We start from the raw sequence: 20,921 nt of genomic DNA on the forward strand, positions 1-20,921 counted from the left end.
GAATTCCAGCTAGAAGGAACAGCACTTACTAAGCCATAAGCAATGAAAATTTGGAAATATGAAGATGTAAAAATGAGTGGAACAGAGCCAGGTATGGGGGCTAATGCCTGTAATTCCAGCTATTTGGAAGGTTGAAACAAGAGAGTCATAAGTTTGAGGCCAGCCCCAGAAACTCAGCAAGACCTATCTCAAAATAAACTTAAAAAAAAGACCAAATGAAGGAATGATTGATGTGATTGATGGCAGGCAGAAAAAGAAGTCTGAGGCAAGATTATAAAACTTCAGACTTACATGTTATATGTTTGGAAAAAAGTTGCCTATACACTTACTTACAGCCTTACACAATATAAAGTTATCACCAAATCTCCATTTCTGTAATATACAGTACTAATTTAAATCCTTAAAGAACACGGGTTTAACTAAACAGCAATTTTCCAGAATTGTGTCACACATAAATATCAGGGCTCATGGCACCACCATTCTTAACACTTTTTATCCAAGGACAATTACTTAAACCTTAAATGGGAACAATGTGCAACATAAAATTAAAAGTCAGTTCGAACTAAAAAAATTAACTGAAGTATGCCATTTAAAGCTAAACAGCACACTTACTAAGATCTAATAAAATTCAGGAGTCCATATTTTTAAAGCATATACAACGTTTACAGAATGTTTAAGTTCTCCTTTATAAAATCATGCTACATATTTAAGATTGAAACTAATTATTAAAATTCATTATCATATTAAATATAATTTATATGCATTTAAAAAGTTTTAGGAAGGACTATTAAACAACAGGAAAGAGTGTATCTTTTCAATTTAAATTTCTCACTAGAGAAATTCAAACTTACTTAACACTATAAATTGTAGTAAAATATGGGTTCAATCCCTAGCACACGTAGCTTGATGGTAGAGTACTTGCCTAGCATGTGTCAGGCACTGTGTTCGATCCCCAGCTCCACCCCACCCCACCCCACCCCCCCAAAAAAAAGGAAAAGAAAGAGAGAAAGAGAGCAAGTGACTGTGTGGACTCACATGAAAGACTAAAATGTTCATCAGTGAGAAAATATACTTAAACAAAATATAGTCATTCATATGAGCACATGCTAGGGACTCTAAAAAGAATCCCTGATGAACATTGTTGCAAAAATTCTCAGTAAAATTCTGGCAAATCGGGCTGGGGATGTGGCTCAAGCGGTAGCGCGCTCGCCTGGCGTGCGTGCGGCCCGGGTTCGATCCTCAGCACCATATACAAACAAAGATGTTGTGTCCACCGATAACTAAAAAATAAATATTAAAAATTCTCTCTCTCTCTCTCTCTTTAAAAAAAAAAAAAAAAAAAAAAAAAAAAAAAAAAAAAAAAAAAAAAAAAAAAAAAAATTCTGGCAAATCACATACAAAAACATATTAAAAAGATAGTGTACCAGGATCAAGTGGGGTTCATCCCAGGGATGCAAGTTTGGTTCAACAAACAGAAATCAATAAACTTAATTCTTCACATCAATAGACTTAAAGACAAGAATCATATGATCATCTCAATAGATGCAGAAAAAGCATTTGACAGAAAACATCACCCCTTCATGTTCAAAACATTTGAAAAACTAGAGATAATAGGAACATACCTCAACATTGAAAAAGCTGTCTCTGCTATACCCAAGGCCAACATCATTCTAAATGGAGAAAAATTGAAAGCATTCCCTCTAAAAACTGGAACAAGACAGAGATACTCTCTGTAACCACTTCTATTCAACATAATCCCGGAAACTGTAGCCAGAGCAATTAGACAAAAGAAATTAAAGGGATACAAATAGGATAAGAAGAACTGAAAGTATCACTATTTGCTGATTCTATATTTAGAAGATCAAAAAAAATTCCACCAGAAAACTTCTAGGATTAATAAATGAATTCAGCAAAGTAGCAAGATATAAAATCAATACCCATAAATCAAATGTGTTCCTATACATCAGTAATGAATCAACTGAAGAGAAATTAGAATTACATCAATCACCATAGCCTAGAAAAAAAAAACAAAAAAAGCTGAGAATCAAATCTAACAAAAGAAATGAAAGACCTCTACAATGAAAACTACAGAACACTAAAGAAAGAAATTGAAGAAGACCTTAGAAGATGGAAAGATCTCTCATGCTCTTGGAGAGGCAGAATTAACATTGTCAAAATGGCCATACTACTAAAAGCATGACCCAGATTTAATGCAATTCCTATTAAAATACCAAGCATTCTTCATAGAACTAGAAAATATTTACTTCCAGGAAGGAAAACTGGCATCTAAAACACAGGAGCAGGACAGCCCTTTGAACCCTCAATTTTGTACCATCTGTATCCATATACTACCTATTCAAAACAAAATTTTAATTACCTTTTTAAAAGAATGATAGATTAGATTTAGAAACTACTACGTTAAGAGACTTAGAAAACTGTTTTAGCTGGGCATGGCAGCACACCTTTGTAATCCCAGCTACTTGGGAGTCTGAGGTAGGAGGATCACAAGTTGGAGACCAACCTAGACAATTTAGAGAGATCTTGTCTCAAAATGAAAAATAAAAAGTGCTGGTTCTTTTAGAAGAGTCACAGAAAAACTGCTTGAAATACTTTCTGTCTTTGCCTGAAGTATATGCCAAAGCAAACACCAGGGCTCAGAAACACTCATCCCTCAATCCCTGAGGACACTCCAGTTTATCTTCCTTCCATCATAATAAATGATAAAGTTCTTTGTCTCTAACCCAAGAGTTTTATGTTTTCTGCCACCATCCATAAATTCATAACAAGCTATAAGTTTGTATTCTAGACTGGACATTTGTGTCCCTCCCACATTCATACATTGAAATTCTAATCTCCAAGATTCTATATTAGGAAGGTAAGATTGATAAAGTCACGAGGACACAGCCTTGATGAGTGGTACCAGTGCCCTTATAAAAGAACCTTTAGAAAGCTCCCCACCCAACACCCACCACGTGAAGATGCAGCAAAAAGAAAGCCAACATGGCCAACTAATGTACTCTGAGGCAGGCCCTTGTCAGACACTAAATCTGTTGGTGCCTTGATCTTGGACTCTCCAGCCTCCCTCTCCAGAACTAAGAGAAATGTTTGCTTTTAGGTCACCCAGTCTATGGTAATTTGCTGGAACATCCTGGATGTACTGACCCTTGTATTTGGGGTAAAAATCAAATCCCAGAATCAATGCTTTTTAGACAGAACCAAAGTCCTTCACCAATCACAGCTGTCCCACCCCAATCACAGCTGCTCCCTCTCCAGAAAAGTAAAACTCTCCTAGGTGACTATTTATTTATATGTGGTTGAGGATCGAACCTAGGACCTTGCACGTGTGAGGTGAGTGCTCTACTGCTGAGCCATAACCCCAGCCCCTCTCCTAGGTTTTATAATAAATGTCAAGCATGTATCCAGATAGTTTGTTCATTTTTAAAAATGAACAAACTATCTTTCAAGTGTTTTAATCTACAGGCTCTCCTCCATTCCTTTCTTTTCCTTTCATTTTTTGAAGAAACCAGACCATTTAACCAATGTTTGTGACAAATTCTCATTATGGATTTTGCAGACTGCATACTCAGCCCATCTACTTATTTTTATCAGGTGTGTAAAATGTTATTACATATCAATGCCTATTGATAGGAACTGGATAATTTTCAATTTTTGCTATAATAATGATGCACATCTTAAGTATGGATTTTGAAACACTTAGGCTAAGTATTTGTACAGGACATTTACAAAGATCAGGTCTTGAACAAAAACTATCTCAGAATCTTCTCACATCAATGCCATTAGGATGATGTAATTGAATTAACAAATGAAAGGATATTTCTTCCTACCTGAAAAACAAGGCACTCTCAAAACCTGAAAACAACTATTGGTTCATGAATCAAAATCATTCATGCAAAAGGGCAGAAGGGGAAAAACATGGGCTTTCCAGTGTTAGACTCATCTATATATGTTTTCATTAATTCTAAAGGAAAAAAAAAAACACTCTTTTCTACAAAAATAACACCAGCAATTTTTAACTAAAACCTAAAAAAGTTTTCTATAAAAAGAAACTTATGTCAGGAAAGATCAGACACTAGAATCAGAAACAAAATTCTCATACAATCCAAAGTGTATATGAGGTAAGAACGTTGTGGGGAAAGGGTAAGAATAAAGAAAGTGAAGAAGAAATGTTTCTAGCCATCATTCAATGAAATAAAAAGAAAGCATGAATCCAGTTGGGCACACCAGTAATCCTAGCCAATTCAGGGGGCTGAGGCAGGAAGATTGCAAATCCAAGGCCAGCGCCAGCAACTTTTTTTTTTTTTTTTTTTTTTTTTTTTTTTGGTGAAACCCTGTCTCAAAATGTAAAAAGTGCTAAGTATGTAACTCAGAAGTAAAACACAAACACCCTTGGGTTCAATCCCTGGTACGCTCATGCCCTCACACCCCCTCCCCCAAAAAAGAAAAACTGTGACTCCATTGGTTCTCTTAGAAGGGTCACAGAAGGACTGCTTGGGATCCTCTCTATCCCTGGATCATGTCAAAGCTAACACTGGGACCCAAAAGCACTCAGTCCTTAGGCTCTGATGACAGTTCAGTTTTTCTTCCCTACCTCAAAGTGGGAAGTTTATGCCCCATGTCACCACAGTACCCATGTGATCTGGCTGTCATGTCTTTCCCCCTCTGTACAGTGTCTAAATTTGTGAATTACTACACTGATAAGTTCTTTTTCAACGAAACTCCTCAGTCCCAATGTATGTCAACTGACTAAAATAAGAGTAGAAAGGGATAACGTAATCTTCACATTTCCATCTCCACCTTAGCAATAACTGAAGTACACTTTGCAATAGCTACTGAGTGCCCACTCTTGTCAGAAGCTATACAGTACACTAGGCAAGTCAATGAAGCCAGTCTGTCTGGATTCATATCACACCTCATATTTACTAGCTGTGTGACACTGTGTATGTTACTTAGTCTCCTTGTCGCTCAGTTTCATAAAATAAGATGAGGCCACAATCTTTTAATTCAAGAAAATGTTCTTGTTTTAGATAAGTAATATAGTACATATCATATACTATGTAAACCACTCCAAATGAAGCCTGGGTCAGAACATTATAATCAAATCCTTCTGTATTTCTGCACCAAACCATGAATAGTCACACTAGTTAGGACAAAGATAAAAAGAGCTTCAAATATGTTCAGATTGGGGCTGGAATTGTGGCTCAATGGTAGAGCACCTGCCTAGCATGTGTGAGGCACTGAGTTTGATCCCCAGCACCACATAAACAAAATAAAGATATTAATATATATATATATATATATATATATATATATATATATATATATATATATATATATTCAGGTACAATTTTGCCACTAAATGCATTAATGACAAACTAACAAAATATTTTAGTTTAGAGGTTTTAAAACTGCAGTATACCCCACAGGACTATAAGAATTAATTCAGCTAATAAATATCAAGTACTTAGAACAGCACCAGGAGTACAGTTAGTGCTAAAGTACTTATTTTTTTTAAATATTTTTTAGGGGTAGTTGGACACGATGCCTTTATTTTATTCATTTATTTTTGTGTGGTGCTGAGGACAAAACTAGGGCTTCTCACATGCTAGGCAAGCGCTCTACCGCTGAGCCACAACCCCAGCCCCTATAGTACTTATTTATATAACCTGTTATTTCTTATGTGCAAGATACTTGTCAGTCTACATAAGATATATAAGAGGGAAAAACAGAATTTCTTCCGTACAAACTGATAAACTAAGGACATTTACGTTTGCAAAGTATCAGTACAATAATTACTAACTTATAAATTGACCACATGCCATGTACTATGCTAGATTTTTAAATTTATTATCTTATTTATCATTCATAAACACTCTAAGATAATATTATCTTGATTTTATTTATTCATATGTAAATATATGTATGTGTCAGATATATGATATATATTTTATATATGTAATGCATATTAAACATATATATATATATAAGTAATCTGCCTAAGATGAAGAAGTAGACCCATTATTTAAACTCAAACACTCATGCTTCTCCATGCTTTTTATCATAACCTTATGTCACCTATCATAACCTTATGATAGGAGGTGACATAAGGTTATGAGGACTCATTGTTCTCAATAAGTCCTAGCACTCATTGAGAACAATGGTATACCAAGGTCAAGGAAACCTGCCATGCCAGTATTTTTCTACTTGTATAAAAATGACATTTTAAGTTACATATCACAAAACAATAAGGCCAGCTAAGCAAAGGCCAAACTTACCAAATGTTGCAAAATGATATTGGTTCTTCTGAATGAGTTAAACCTGAAACAAATGTAGAATACAATGAGCATAGTAATGTGGACAGTCATATCTCAATCTACAAATACTATATTGCCTTTTGCTTAAGCCTCTTCTAGAAATTATTAGAACAAAAAGTTAAAGAAAAAAGATTTAACTTATTCACTGCTGATAATTTTAGCAATCAAAGAGTAGAGCCCTTTTGAAAAAGTTTGGCAATTTCTTACAAAACTGAAAAACTAAATATATTCTTACCATATGATCTAGCAATCCCACTCCTTGACTCCTTTTTTTCCCCTTCTCCAATACTGGGGATAGAACCCAGGGGCATTTTACTCCTGAGTTATATCCCCAACCCTTTATATCTGAGACAGAGTCTCACTAAGATGCTGAGGCTGGTCTTGAACTTGTGATCCTCCCTGCTTCAGTCTCCTGAGTCGCTGGGATTATAGGTGTGTGCCACTGTGCCCAGCTTCCACTCCTTGTGTCTTACCAAATAAGTTGAAAACTTATGTCTATAATAAAATCTGCACATGAATGTTATGTTAGCTTCATTTATAATTGCTCAAAATGTGGAAGTAACCAAAATGTCCTTTAATGAGCAAAGTACAATCCAACTTTGGTACATCTATAAAATAGACTATTAATAGAGAGATTATTATGTCACACACCCAAAAGGGGGGAGAGTGTGTACTTCTGAGTGAAAGTCATCAATTTGAATAGACTAATACTGCATGATTTCAAATGTATGATATTCTGAAAAAGGCAAAACTATGGAATAGGAAGATCATTAGTTGCCAGAGGTCTGGGAGCAGAAGGGAAAGATGAATAGGTGGAGACAGGAAACATTTAGGGCAGTGAAAATAATCACGTTATACTGTAACACTAGGTACAAGGCATTATACATTTGTCAAAATTTTCTGCTCAATTTTTCTACAAACCTAAAATGCTCTAAAAAATAAAGTGTATTAATTTTTAAAGTTTGGTATGGAAGCAATAAAATAGGCATTCTCAGACACTGCTGAGAGAAATATAAATTGGTACTGCTCTTCTAGTAGGAGTTATGTAAATATAGATCCACAATCTTTAAAAAGATTATCTGGGCATGCTGGCACTTGCGTATGGTCCCAGCACTCAAGAGGTTGAGGCAGAAGGATCACTTGAGCCCAGGAATTCATGGCCAGCCTGGAAAACATACAGAGACCCTGAAATATTAATAAGGAAAAAAAAAACATTCTGAGGGGCTGGAGATGTGACTCATGGTAGAGCATTTGCCTAGCATGTATAAAGCACTGGGTTTGGTCCTCAGCACCACATAAAAATCAATAAATAAAGGCATTGTGTCCATCTATAACTGAAAATATTTTTTTTAAAAATTCTCTTCCACCTAGTAATTCCATCAACATTTGCAAGGTCTGATTTATAAAGATGTTCACAACAAATTTACAAAAATGAAAAACTAGAAGCAAAGTAAAAAGTAAATAGAGTGATTTTTTAAATTGTGTCATTTATATACAACAATTACATGAACACTAAAAATACTTATTTAAAAATATTTAAATAATATAACATGGAAAACAAGTATGACAGAAATTACATAAAGGAAGCAAGCTACAAAACAATAATCACAAGACATTCTAATTTTTTAATTCTAAAAATATTAGTATAGGAATACAAAGTTAATATACACCTTGGAAATGATGATCAATAACAAATTTCAGAATGGCAGAAGGTGGGGGAAGCTGGAAAGGTGCACGAAGAAACATGTAAAGTTGAAAACTATATCCAGAGGATGATTAGAGAACGACCTACACACATAAAAGTTCACCAAGCTATATACTTCAGAATGGTGCATTTAAGCACCTTATTTAAATCATGATTAAGAAAATATAAAGCAACATGGGGGGAAGGTAGTGACTAGAAGGGCCATGAGACGGGCTTCCAGGATGATGTTGTTAGCTTGTCTCCTGATCCAGGCACCAGGGATTTTTAGAAATGTTTAGTTTGTGAAGATCTCATCAAACTGTATCTTTATCCTTTGGGCCCTTTAAAAAAGTTTCCCCCAAATCACATCTCTTGCCCTTGAAAAACTCACAATGTAGTGACAGTACATATAAAAATACTGAAGTTAGAATGTATTGAGATACGTGCTTCTTGTTTAATAAGTTAAATTTAAGATATATGGAGAGAAGTCAAAGCTGGAATCAGCCACAGCAGACTAAGAAGGGTATACGTGCAGATACATACACTATCTAGTGGAATTAATAATTTTCCAGTTTAGTTTTTCAAGGATACTTCGAGATTATGGGAGGAGCAATAGCAATATCCTGAGACTTAAAAAAAAAAAGATAATATGATAATTGTTTCCACCTATAACCACATCTGAAGATGCCTGAATATATAAAAAATATTTATAATCTAAATGACTATTCAAAATTTATATTTACTTTCCCTTTATATTATATTCAATTCAATCAAACCAAAACAGGGGAAACTGCCTATTTGCTCAAATCAGTTACACTTCATACTCCTGGAGTAGCATATTTTGAATTTGCCTTATCACAAATATTCTTATCCTAGTCCAGTGACTCCAGTCTGCTTTCACATTAGAATTTACCTAAAGACTCTTATTCAAAAAAAAAAAAAAAAAAAGTCAGACCAAAAACCACTTAATCAAACTTGAGAGGTGGGTTATAGGTATAGATATGACAACAACATGCAGACAAATTGTCATTAAAATGAACACTTGAGAAAAATTAAACTGAAGTGACAGATCCTAGCTTATTTTTTAAATAGGGTTTTCATACAGACTTAAAATCTGAACCACACTTAGACTAACATAAGCTTTTTAAAATTTGAATCAATTTTATCTTTTTGGAAGTTTTAAATACTAAAAAGTTGAAGAGCTGAATGTACCTAAGCATGCTCAAGGCCTTAGGTTCAATTCCCAGAATCAAAGGAAAATGAAGAGCTATTTTTTTTTTCAATGCAGAATGACCTTGAATTCCTTAATGAGGTCAGCACCCAAAGTCAGCTCAAAGTTAAAGAAGGAGTTTCCATAGCAAATCTAAGTAACAGTTTAAATATTACCTGTGACAAAAGAAGAAATAGGTAAACACAGGCCCATCTTCAAGTCTCAGTTTTATTTGAGATAGAATCTTATTTCACTCATAGAAAAGTTAATCTAAACCTACCAAATCCAAGTGCAAAAGCACTCTGTACAGCATTTATGGGTCACAAAAATCCCTGGACCAATTATTACAGGAAATCAACAAAAAACTAAGTATTACTAAATTCCATGCCAGATTATTTTTAATCATATTGTTTCCATCTAGTCCAATTTATATTCAAAATACTTAAAATCTGGTTTTGGGACTGGGGATGTAGTTCAGCGGTACAGCACTTGCCTAGCATGAGTGAGACCTTGGGTTCAATCCCCAGCGCTGTAAAAACATAAAATAAAATTTGGTATTAGCTTTTATATCTCAAAGTAAGTACTTGAAAAGTTAGAGTCTCCAAGTAATTCTGAATTTATGGTTTTCTCTTTTCCTTCTATTGGTTCCCAAACTGCCATCTGGTGGATAGGAAGAGGCCATGCACATCTCAGAGACTGCTAATTTAATTCTATGAACAGGTGTATTTCAATTCTTTCAGGTGATGTCAAATTGTGTCACTCTACACTGGTAATTTATTAGAAATGCAAAATATCTGTCCCAATACAGACCTATTGAATAAGAAATTGTGGGAGTGGGACCCAGAAATCTGCTTAATAAACTCTTCAGGTGATTATGTTGCATGCTAAAGTATAAAAACGATTGTCTTAGAAGAACGGGAACTTAATCATTCACATGATTAAGCCAATGAATCAAAAATAGGTTTACAAAATTAAACAACACCACATGAAACTATCCAAGCAAGAATATCATTATATAAGTAATTACACCAGAATTAAGATTATTACACCAGAAGTAGGCAAGATGTAAATAGGGCAGAAAATCAGGTCCAGAAGACCAAGTAATTCAAGCAGTAGCTGATGAAGGAGAGCAGCTGTAGAAGTAGAAAGGAATGATTTATTGAGTTATGAAGTAAAAACACAGTGAAAAATAAAAGACTTATTTCAAAAATGACTCCAAGATTTCAAATAAAGATAGTTAGAAGAATATATTGAAAAGATTGGAAAGGAAAACAACTGGTTTGTAGGGTAAAATGTGAACTTGATTTTTTTATTTCAATTTGTACTGATAATAAGTAGAAACATTCAAAATCAAATGGAGAAAAGAGACTGGAGCCTCAAAGAAAAGTTAAGACTAGAGGCAGGAACTCACATATACAGACAATTGTGGAAGTATCAAGTTTTGGTAAGAAATAAAAAGAGAGCTGCAATTGGAAATTAGTGGCCAGAAGTTGCTATCTAGGTCTGAAAATGTGCTTCTTTGTCATTATCATTGTTGTTGTTTTTCCATTCAGCAGTGTTTCAAAATTATGCATATTTAAAAACCAAAAGATTTCACATAAACATGCAGTTTCCAGCTTTTTCAGAAAAACCAAAAGTAGATATAGAAACACTGTATCTAAATTCTGGAATGACAACAATGTCGGGGGCTAAGGAACTGCCTCCTTTAGACAGAGCATTCTCCCTAGCTTACCAGCCCCCAACTGCTATCATCTAGAATCACTAAACACATATTTTCAGCCTCTGCACTTGGACATGTGCCTCCTAGAACACTGGGGTGGGGAGAGATGGAACACATAATTGAGCTTCTGGACACCTAAGTAGAAGAAAAAAGAAAAGAAGCAGCCAAAGAGCAAGAACCCAAACAATTTAATTAAGCAGAACAGATGGAAAAAAAAAAAAAAACAATGAGTTCTATTAACAACTTAAAGATCAATCCATTTAAGAGACTGACTTTGACTTCCTCTATCTAAATCTGGCTCTCTCATATCTGAGCCTTTCCTTTAAGATGCTTACCAGATTTGGTAACTAAATACCACTTTTGTCCAATTATCTGTCTCATATATGCTATTCTTACAGACTTTAAGGGACTTGGATAAGGAACAGTAAGAATACCAAGTAGTCCAGATAGCTATAGGATAATAGAATTGCCTAGAACAGTATCTCCCTGCAGCTAGAATCACTGTAAAATATTGTATTCGTGAAATAAATTGAAGCCAAATCCTTGCAATCCAGGCCAGTAAATTTTATTCAAGTCCATGAACACAAGGGTACCTCTGAGAGCTTTTGAGCAGAAGAATGGCAGGCACTAAAGTAAAATTTAGTAAGATGACTCTAACAGTCTTGTATGAACCTACTCAAACTGGGATGAGGGTAAATTCATCAATCAACTCTTTGCAAAATTAGCAAGTGATAATTAAATTTGAGTCAGCAGGAAGAGATAAGGTTTGGAAGTATGGGAGAACTTACATAATTTTAGATATCTAGAAGACTGATAGTGCCAAGAGAAACAAATGAGTTGTAAAGGTTGCAATTATGAGCAAACATATTCGAAGGGCAATCAAAACATTCAGATAGTTGTAACTAGCACAAGAGCTCAGGAAAAATCAGGTTAAACAAATGTAAGTTATTGTTAAAGATGATTTGGAGACGAAAAAATGTACAAGGAACTGACACTGAATCAAGAAAAGTAGTGGAAGAGTGGTAGCAGGAACATAAGACAATGCTAGAGAAGCCAAAGGAGGCCATAGTTCAAGTAGGATTGCCCAACAATATCAACCATGGCACACAGGCCCTTCTTACCTCTCAAAAACACACTGGGGCATCCTATTCCCTTATACATTTGTGGATTAGGCAACCTTAGACTGGATGACTCAACCTCAGGTCCTGTTTTGTTAGTATAATACCCACTTCAGAGCTGGATCTGGAAAAGGCATATCTAAACAAAATCTCCCTGGCTTCCCCTAATCCAGTCTGCATCTTGAAATGTGGGGGGAATAAACCCAAGATGAACAGTGGGAATATATTCTTACCCAACTAAGTTAACGTCAATAAACGTGTCTTGTTTATCAAATAATTTGGTATTTGCTGACATCAAAAAAGCAGAGGCAATGAGATATGTACTGATATTCTTAGTATTTACTAAGTTTCTCTATGAGGTGATTAGAAGTACAGGGAGGAATTTTAAGATACCAAGAAAACAAAATGTAGCCCTTCAAAGCGTAACAAACATTTGAGAATCAGGTCAATGGATACAATGTCAGACCAAAAGACACTTTTTACTGAAACAATAACTATTCTTCAAAGAAACGCTATGAATCCCTTCGCAGAAAACCCCTAAAGCAAATCCTTAAGCAGAAATAACTTGTGGAGGAAATAATAAATCCCCCTTCAAGGAGGCACAGCTGCTACGTGGTATTATTTAAGGGCAGGCAGTAGGCCTTAAAACTGATGCAGCCTAATTTCCTATCATTAAAATGATTGCTACCAGAGTTGCTGTGCTGAGCCCAACCTGCAGTGAAGAGCACTTTTAAAAAGTTAACGTCTTCACACATTCCCCACTAAGTCACGTCAAATATCTTCAACACTATTCCCTAAGTTCCAGGCCCCTGTAACAACGCTGGAATCATCTAATAAAGCCAACCAAGGCACACACCACCAGCACAGGTGCAACAACTAGCAAAGCACGTCTGTTAGCTGCATAAAACGTGACACATGTTAATTTACTCTAACTTGAATCCCTACATGACCCAAAACTGTACCCCACCTTTAATAAATGAAAGAAATAGATGCCAAAAGGAAAAAACGCCGTGGCTTATGATTAGGAGCCAGTGACAGAAAACGGAGGTAATGCTGCAAAGATGTTGCTGAAGGAAGAGAAGCGGAAAGCTGGGCAGAGGGCGTGGGGGCATCAGAGCATGCAAGCCGGGTTTGAAGGCTGTGCCTACAAGTGGGACTCGAAACTTGGAAGCCAAACAGTCGGCCACCCAGGACCCTTTTCTCACCTGGGCGAGAGTAGGTGATGAGCTGCCCTTGGCACTTACCTCGACATTAGCCTCCACACGTTCTGATGTCCCATCGCCAAAAAAAATCCGGAGCTAAAGCAGCTAGAAAGACGTACCGGACTTGCACCTCACGACAGACCGGAACAACCCCACGCCGCCCGACACAGAGGACAAGTCCTCCAAGATGCCAGAGCGGCCCACGGCGTCTTTTCCTCTACGCTACGCTAAGGGGCGGGGCAAGAGCAACCACAGGAGGAAATGGATTGAGCTAGGGGCTGGGGCGGGGCCAGGGTCGTGGGCGGGGCCAAAGCGAGAGCCGAGAGAAAGAGCTGAGGCCCGGCCGTGGGAGAGGGTGGAGTTGACTCTGTCGGATTAGCAGGAAAGAAGATTGCCCTCCAGAGGCGGTTTTGGGAAAAGCCCAAACAGTCTTGGCCAGTTGGGATTGATGTCAATGACTTTTCTGAAATTTTAATGATTTTAAATTTAAAAATGTTATTTAATATTCTTTGAGAATAAAGCAGATGAAATATCGATATAGTTTATTTGTAACCCAATATAGTTGAAATCCTTTCATGCTAGAATTGGAACATTTGCAATTTTCTTGGAATAAATTATACATCCCCCAATCTTTCTCAATGACAGACAAGAATATCTGATTCAGAAGTGATAGGTCAGGAGCGGTGGCACGCCCATGTAACCCCAGCGGATGGGAAGGCTGAGTCTGGAGGATAAAGAATTCAAAGCCAGACTCAGCAACTTAATGAGGCCCTAAGAAACTTTGAAAGGCGAGGGACGCTATGGATGTGTCTTGGTGGTTAAGAGCCTCTGGGTTCAATCCCTGGTACAAAAAAAAAAAAAAAAAAAAAAGGATATTTATGTCCTCATTAACTAAACTAAAAATTACTGCTATCAGTGAAAGAGTAATTATATTCCAAAAGTAACTTAAAACAAGATTTAACTAAACCACTAAAATACACTGTAGAGTTGCTCTCAGATCCACCCAAAAGTCTAGCAGCCAACATTTCATCACCAATCAAGTATTTGTATTTATGAGAAATAAAAAATTCAGTGAAGAGTTTAAGAGGGGAAATTAAAGGAGTTTTGTTTCTTCAGTGCTGGGGATTGAAGCCTCGGCAAACTCTACTACTCCCACGTTCTCCGCAAACTCTACTACTGAGCTGTACCCCCCAGCCCTAAAGGAGTTATTTTTAGCTCCTCTGTATTTAAGGAGATACACTATCAAATCTTTAAAAAAAAAATTACCTTCTGACCTATGTCAAATATAATAACTAAATTCCCACTAAACAAAGGAAAAACAACAGACAACAAATTCCTGAACTGCGATTCAGTCTCTAGCTACAGGCAATCACCATCATCTTGCTTCCTTACTTGGTCACAAAAATGAATGGATCATCTTATCCAGCATAGTATACTGGCAAGACATGGATTTCCTGTTATGACCTGAGATTCAAAGTTTTCTTGTCCCTCTAGCTTCTGTGTCTCACAATGCTACCTGTGTCTCACAAGGTCCCTTGCTTGGTTTAATGTTCTACTGTTAATTTTTTAATAAAGGACCCCACATTTTCATTTTGCACTAGGCCAGCAAACTATGTAATCAGTCCTGGCTCTAGCATCACTACGAATTTCAAAATATTTTTATTATTCCACAAAGAAAGTCTGTAATTTTAGCTGTCACCCTCTAGTCCTCCATCTCCTGGGCAACCCCTGGTGTGCTTTCTGTCTACATATTTGCTTATATAGACACTCATATAAATGGAATCATATAATATGTGGTCTTTGTGACCAGCTTCTTCCACTCAGCATTACTCATTCATGTGGTAACACATATCAGTACTTCATTTCTTTTTCTTGTTCAATAATACTTCATCGTATGGATGTACAACTTTTTTAAAAATATCTCTTTGTCAGTGCATGGACAAGATTGTTTCCACTCTCTGGCTATTAAAAATAGTGATGCTGTGATTATCCATGTACAAGTTTTTATGTGGGCTCTGTTTTCCTTTCTCTTAGGCATATGCCTATGAGTGGCATTGTTGGGCCAGATGGAAACTGTTTTACCATTTGAGAAAGTGTGCTAGTGACGGGACTGATTACACTTAATAGTATACTTTAAATGGATGAATTATATGGTATGTTAATTATATCTGCTTTTTAAAAAAAGAATTCAGGTTTCTCCATATACTCATCATCATTTTGTGATTTTTTTTTTAGTTGTAGATGGAAAGATTACCTTTATTTTGTTTATTTTTATATGGTACTGAGGATCAAACCCAGTGCCTCACACATGCCAGGCAAGTGCTTTACCACTGAGCCACAACCCCAGCCCCTTTGAAATCTTTTTAATTTTAGTCATGCTAGTATATGTGGAGTGCTGTCAAGTTGTGGTTTTCATTTCATTTTACTAGTGTCTAAGATGTTGAGCACTTTTTCATGTTTACTACTTTATTTTGTAAAAATACCTATTCAATTTTATTGCCTATTTTTAGGTTTGATTTTCTTTTTATTATTGTTTGATATGCAATCATCAATTACTGTAACACATTACCTCCAAATTTATAAATCAATAAACATTATCTCCACAGGTTGTGTAAGCCAGGGAGAGGCTTAGCCAGGTGTTCTGGCTCAGCTTCTCATGAGGCTGCAAAGTGGTAGCTGGGACTGCAGTTATCTAAATATTCACCTGGGAAGGGAGGGACCACTTCCAAACTCATGACACTGGCAAGCCTCAAGTCCTCGCCACCTGGGCCTTTCCAGAGGACTGCTTACAGTTTAACTCCTGGCTTCCCCCAGAGCTAGGGATCCTAGAGAGAGAACCAACAATGCAGAAGCCACAGTGTCTTTTATAACCTAATCTTGGAAGTGACGTGCCATAACTACTGCTTATTTCATTAACCACACACACACACAAAAAATCACCCCTGGGTTAGCATGGAAGGGAATGAATACCAGGAGGCAAAGATCTTTAAGGATTGTTTGAAGGCTGGCTATCACACTCGATTTCTTTTTAATTGCCAATTAATCATCAAAGCATATCTATTTTTTCTTTGACATATTTCTCAGATTTGCCCTATTCTTTCAACTCCCCACTGCTACCATTCTAGTACCCATGTTGAACTCATTCCAGATCTAACTTATCTTCTCCCCCAACCATGACACCTTTAAATTCATTCCTATATTACGGACAACAAATCTTCCTAAGGTACCATTTTTTATTATTCTGAAAATAAACAATCTCACATTTATCGATAGCTATGCTGTTCAATGCTTATACAAGGCTATTGAGTTATTGAAATGCAGCTATTATAATTGAAGAACTGAAGTTCTTAAAAATTTTTTTTGACAGTGATCAATTTTATTTTATTTTATTTTTTAATTTTTTATTGTTGGCTGTTCAAAACATTCCATAGAAAATTTAAATTAAAACACTAGAGTAGTCTAAAATTTTATGTTTAATATATGATAAAATTACAGTATTTTGAATACTCTGAATTAGAAAAACTACATTGTTAAAAATTAACTTCACCTGTTTCTTTTCACATTTTTAATGTGGCCACTGGAAATTTTTAAATTATACACATGACTTACATTGCATCTACATTAGACAACAGTTGTCTATAACATTCAGTTCAAACTGACTGAATTTTGAGGTAACAAAACCTTACAACTTTCCAACCTTTTTTTCCTGTTTACTTGCTCCAATTACAGTCACACATATCCTGTATGTCACTGAGAACATGATATTAATGTTCTGCCTTTGTGCCTTAACTCATGTTATTCTTCATACCACAAAGCCATTCATTCTCTTTTTATCTTCTTCTAAACTTTCTTCATTCCAAAGGCTTAAGTCTAATCTTCCTGCAATAATCTTTTATTCAACTTGTACTGAACTTGCCTTTCCTGAATTCAAACTACACTTCAAATCAATACTATAATTCATCACTTATTTCTTCCCTAATTATTTGCTGAATGCTAATTTTCTCATACAAGCAAACTGTGCATTCCTTGAGGATAGGAACTCTTAATATTTTGTCTGAATCTTTTAAAAACCTATCACTGGGATATGGTAAGTAGCCTTGCAAATTTGGTATTCTAATTAACCACAAAGGAAATTTTATATATAAATAACTAATATTTTGTATGGTATGGAAATAACTCTCATATGCTGGCATTGGTATTAAAAATAAGGTTGCAAATTTTATTTGTCAAAATGCAAGTACTCTTTGGGGCTGGGGATGTGGCTCAAGTGGTAGCGCGCTCGCCTGGCATGCGTGTGGCCTGGGTTCGATCCTCAGCACCACATACAAACAAAGATGTTGTGTACGCCAAGAACTAAAAAAATAAATAAATAAATACTAAAGTTTCTCTCTCTCTCTCTCTCTCTCTCTCTCTCTCTCTCTCTCTCTGTCTCTCTCTCTCTCTTAAAAAAAATGCAAGTACTCCTTGAATTAATTCTACAATATGTCAAATATTATCCAGAACCAACTCTAGGACTGAAGGTCAGAAAAGGGGTTCTCTCCTACTTTCCCCCATTGGAAATCAGTGATTGGAAACCAATGAAGAGCCCTGGAGAGCCTGCCAGTCACCATCATTGAATTAGGCATCCTCAACACACCCATCCCTGCCCTTTCCCTCAAGCTCCTCTGCAGATCAAGGATGTCTGCCAAAGCCAGAAATGAGATGCTTATTCTGTCATAAAAACCCACTCTTTTTAAAATTTTTTTAGTTGCAAACAGATACAACCCCTTCATTTTTTTTATTTATTTGTTTTTATGTGGTGCTGAGGATCAAACCCAATGCCTCACACATGCTAGGCAAGCACTCTACCACTAAGCTACAACCGCAGCCCCACCAAAACCCACTTCTGAAAGAAGCTTCAGGGCCTACCCTTTCTTAACTGTAACCTGCCTGGGGTTGTCTTACCTGCTCAGCTCTATCTTGATTTCTTAGTTTAAGTAGAAAGTCTCAATTGTTTACCTTCTATCCCTTTCTAAAAAACTTTTGTAAATGTACTGAAACCTGATTTTTCCCCTTTCTTTTCACTGTTTCCCAAAATTTGCAAAGTGGTCATTTGGGAAAACAGCATTTTTTATTTTTATTTATTTATTTTTTTATTTTGCGTGGATGGAGGTGGGGTGCTGGGGATTAAACTCAGGGGCACTTGACCACTGAGCCACACCCCCAGCCCTATTTTATATTTTATCTAGAGACAGAGTCTCACTGAGTTACTTAGCACCAGCATTGCTAATGCTGGCTTTGAATTCACTATCCTCCTCCCTCTACCTCCCCAGTCACTGAAATTACAGGCATATGCCAGCACACTTGGCTGGAAACAGCATTTTTGATTACAATGTTCTTTGCCAAGCCACAGGGCAAATTCCTGACCTATAATGATCATTAATTCTAACTCAAGGCTGTGAGTGTGATGGTCTCAGTGTACCTCTTAGGCCAAGGCTGACCACAGGATGCCCAGATGGGAATACCTGCATGAAATTTCATGTGTCTTTAAACAAGGGAATCTGGGTCATTTGATTAGAGTCCAAGAAGTAAGGACATTTTACAGCTCTTAAAGACAAGAATTATAGAAAAGATACCTTGTTTCAGTGACTAGACAACAATGTTGATTTCAACTTATTGATATAACCCTCTTATATGTCACAGGATGAGTGGTATGGAATACTGTGGTACCTGTGACACACCACTCCTCTTGAGGTACCTGTTATTTTCTGTCTTATACCATTAGCATGGATTGTCACTTAATGGATTCCAAGGTTTTAGTGCTAAGTGAGGTTGAGTAAGGAAATCTTCTGATCTCTTTCCTCTTGCTCAGTATCCAAAGAAAGTTAAATATTCCTTTCTGCAGGGCTCATATTTACCAAGTAAGCATCAGTATAACCATATGATTATCAATACATTGAAATGCTTTTCAAACTGATTAATAAAGAGTTAGTGCCCACTGCCAGGCAATTCAGTCACCCTGGCTCCAAGAAGCCTCAAAGTGGCCATGGCTGAAGAAACCATGTGGCATCTGCTAGCTGGCCGGATACAACTGTCTATTCTCGATCCCATCTCTGTGTACTCAAAGTAGACCCAGATTCCTTGGGGGGAGATGGCACCCCTGGCAGTGGTACATGGTGTACCAGAAGGTCTGGGCATGTGCTCATCTTTCCAAGGCTGAGACTGCCTGCTGCAGGCCAGCATGCACAGAGTTGTTGTCAAGGCAATAACTTGAATATTTTGAAGATCACTCTGGCTCTTATATATGCCCTTTTATTTTGTATAACACAAGGACCAGGACCAGATCATATGCACTGTGGTGGAGCTATTGAAAGGATCACATAGACCAAAACTGTATGAAAACTTTAGATGGAGTGCCCCTCTGGAGGGCCTCTGATCTATACTTCCTTCTCTCCTTGGCAGTGCAGGTTCTTATCCAAACTTGTGGAATGTTTCTCTTTTAATGCTCTGTCTAGTCATAAAAGGACTATTACAATCCAGCTGTTATGTTAGGAGCTGGTCCCTGGAGTTTACATGGTGCTATGGAAGCACATAGTAGGCTTACTTGTCATAAGCTAAGAATCAGAGAAAACTTCCCAGAACAAGTGAGTGTTTTACATGGAGAAACTCTTTACTACTGGAGCATAACAGGTAGCTCCAACATTCTGACAGTGACGCTGGAGATATTTCTTTTGGGGAGGAGAAATAAAGAGATGGAGTAGGTCACCAAGGATCTGTGAGCCACCATAAGAGAATTTGAGCAGAAATATGACACAACCAGATTTTAATTCTATTCTATCAGTATCACTTTGAAGCATGTCCAGTGGATCAGAGGAAACACATCTGGCTCTCCAAACTCCTCCCTGTATGTTTTCTTTACCTTCATATGAATTTGACTTGCAAAGGATTTTGACTTGCTTTGCTTTGTCTGATTTTAACTCTACCTTATTACATTATCCTATAAATTACTTTTAAATAGCTACTCATTTACATATTTTTGTCATACCTGATAACTGGCCAATCTGTTTCCCATTTTTTGGACTTAGCAAAATGATCTTAAAATTTTTTGAGCTATGAATGGGCCACATTGGGTCAAAAGGCCTTGAGATTTAATTGTCTGTTTGGATCATGGTTTCCAAGATTGTGGGAGTGCAACAGGCAATGATGGCTTATTTCTCAGATCATCAATCAATATTCATGCTCATAACAGCGATTCAAATAGCAGCTCTAAGATAGAGACATTAATAAAGTGGGAAGTTTTAAAAAAAAAATAAGATTGTTTCTATTAGGTGAAATGTGTGTGTAAGTATGCAGAAATATTCTAGAGAAAGCATACTCGAAATGTCAACAGTGGTTATTGTTGGGTGGTGGTGGAAATATGTATGACTCACTTCTTATCTTGAGTCATTTCTATTTCCTATTGTTTTACATGAGAATAGATAGCTGTTTTGTAACAAAAATAAATGTGATTTTTTTAAAGGATATAGGGTGATTACATGTAATATGATGTATTTTTCATTATGGGTAATTCCCCAAATAACTTTGGGTACATTTTTTAATTTCCTATATGTACTTGATTGCCACTGAGTTGCTGGCAAGAGGTAAATATGTCAAATAAAAGAAGACTGAAATGCTTG

The 20,921-nt window shown here is 36.5% G+C and overlaps 1 protein-coding gene across 1 annotated transcript in view; it reads right to left on the reverse strand.

Moving 5' to 3' along the window:
• Hibch (3-hydroxyisobutyryl-CoA hydrolase) overlaps positions 1–13,496 on the reverse strand; it is a 94,132-nt gene extending 80,636 nt beyond the window's left edge. Inside the window, exons 1-2 of the mRNA XM_046447260.2 lie at positions 13,309–13,496; positions 6,294–6,336 (exon numbers count right to left, since the gene is read on the reverse strand). Coding sequence (XP_046303216.1) covers positions 6,294–6,336; positions 13,309–13,343 — 78 coding nt within the window. The 5' untranslated portion in view covers positions 13,344–13,496. The remainder of the gene's footprint in view (positions 1–6,293; positions 6,337–13,308) is intronic.
• Between the last annotated feature and the right edge of the window lie 7,425 nt (positions 13,497–20,921).

This window comes from Marmota monax, unplaced genomic scaffold, assembly GCF_021218885.2.
Source record: "Marmota monax isolate L192 unplaced genomic scaffold, Marmota_monax_Labrador192_F-V1.1 WCK01_AAM20220418_F8-fsc00007, whole genome shotgun sequence".
NCBI lineage: Eukaryota > Metazoa > Chordata > Mammalia > Rodentia > Sciuridae > Marmota > Marmota monax.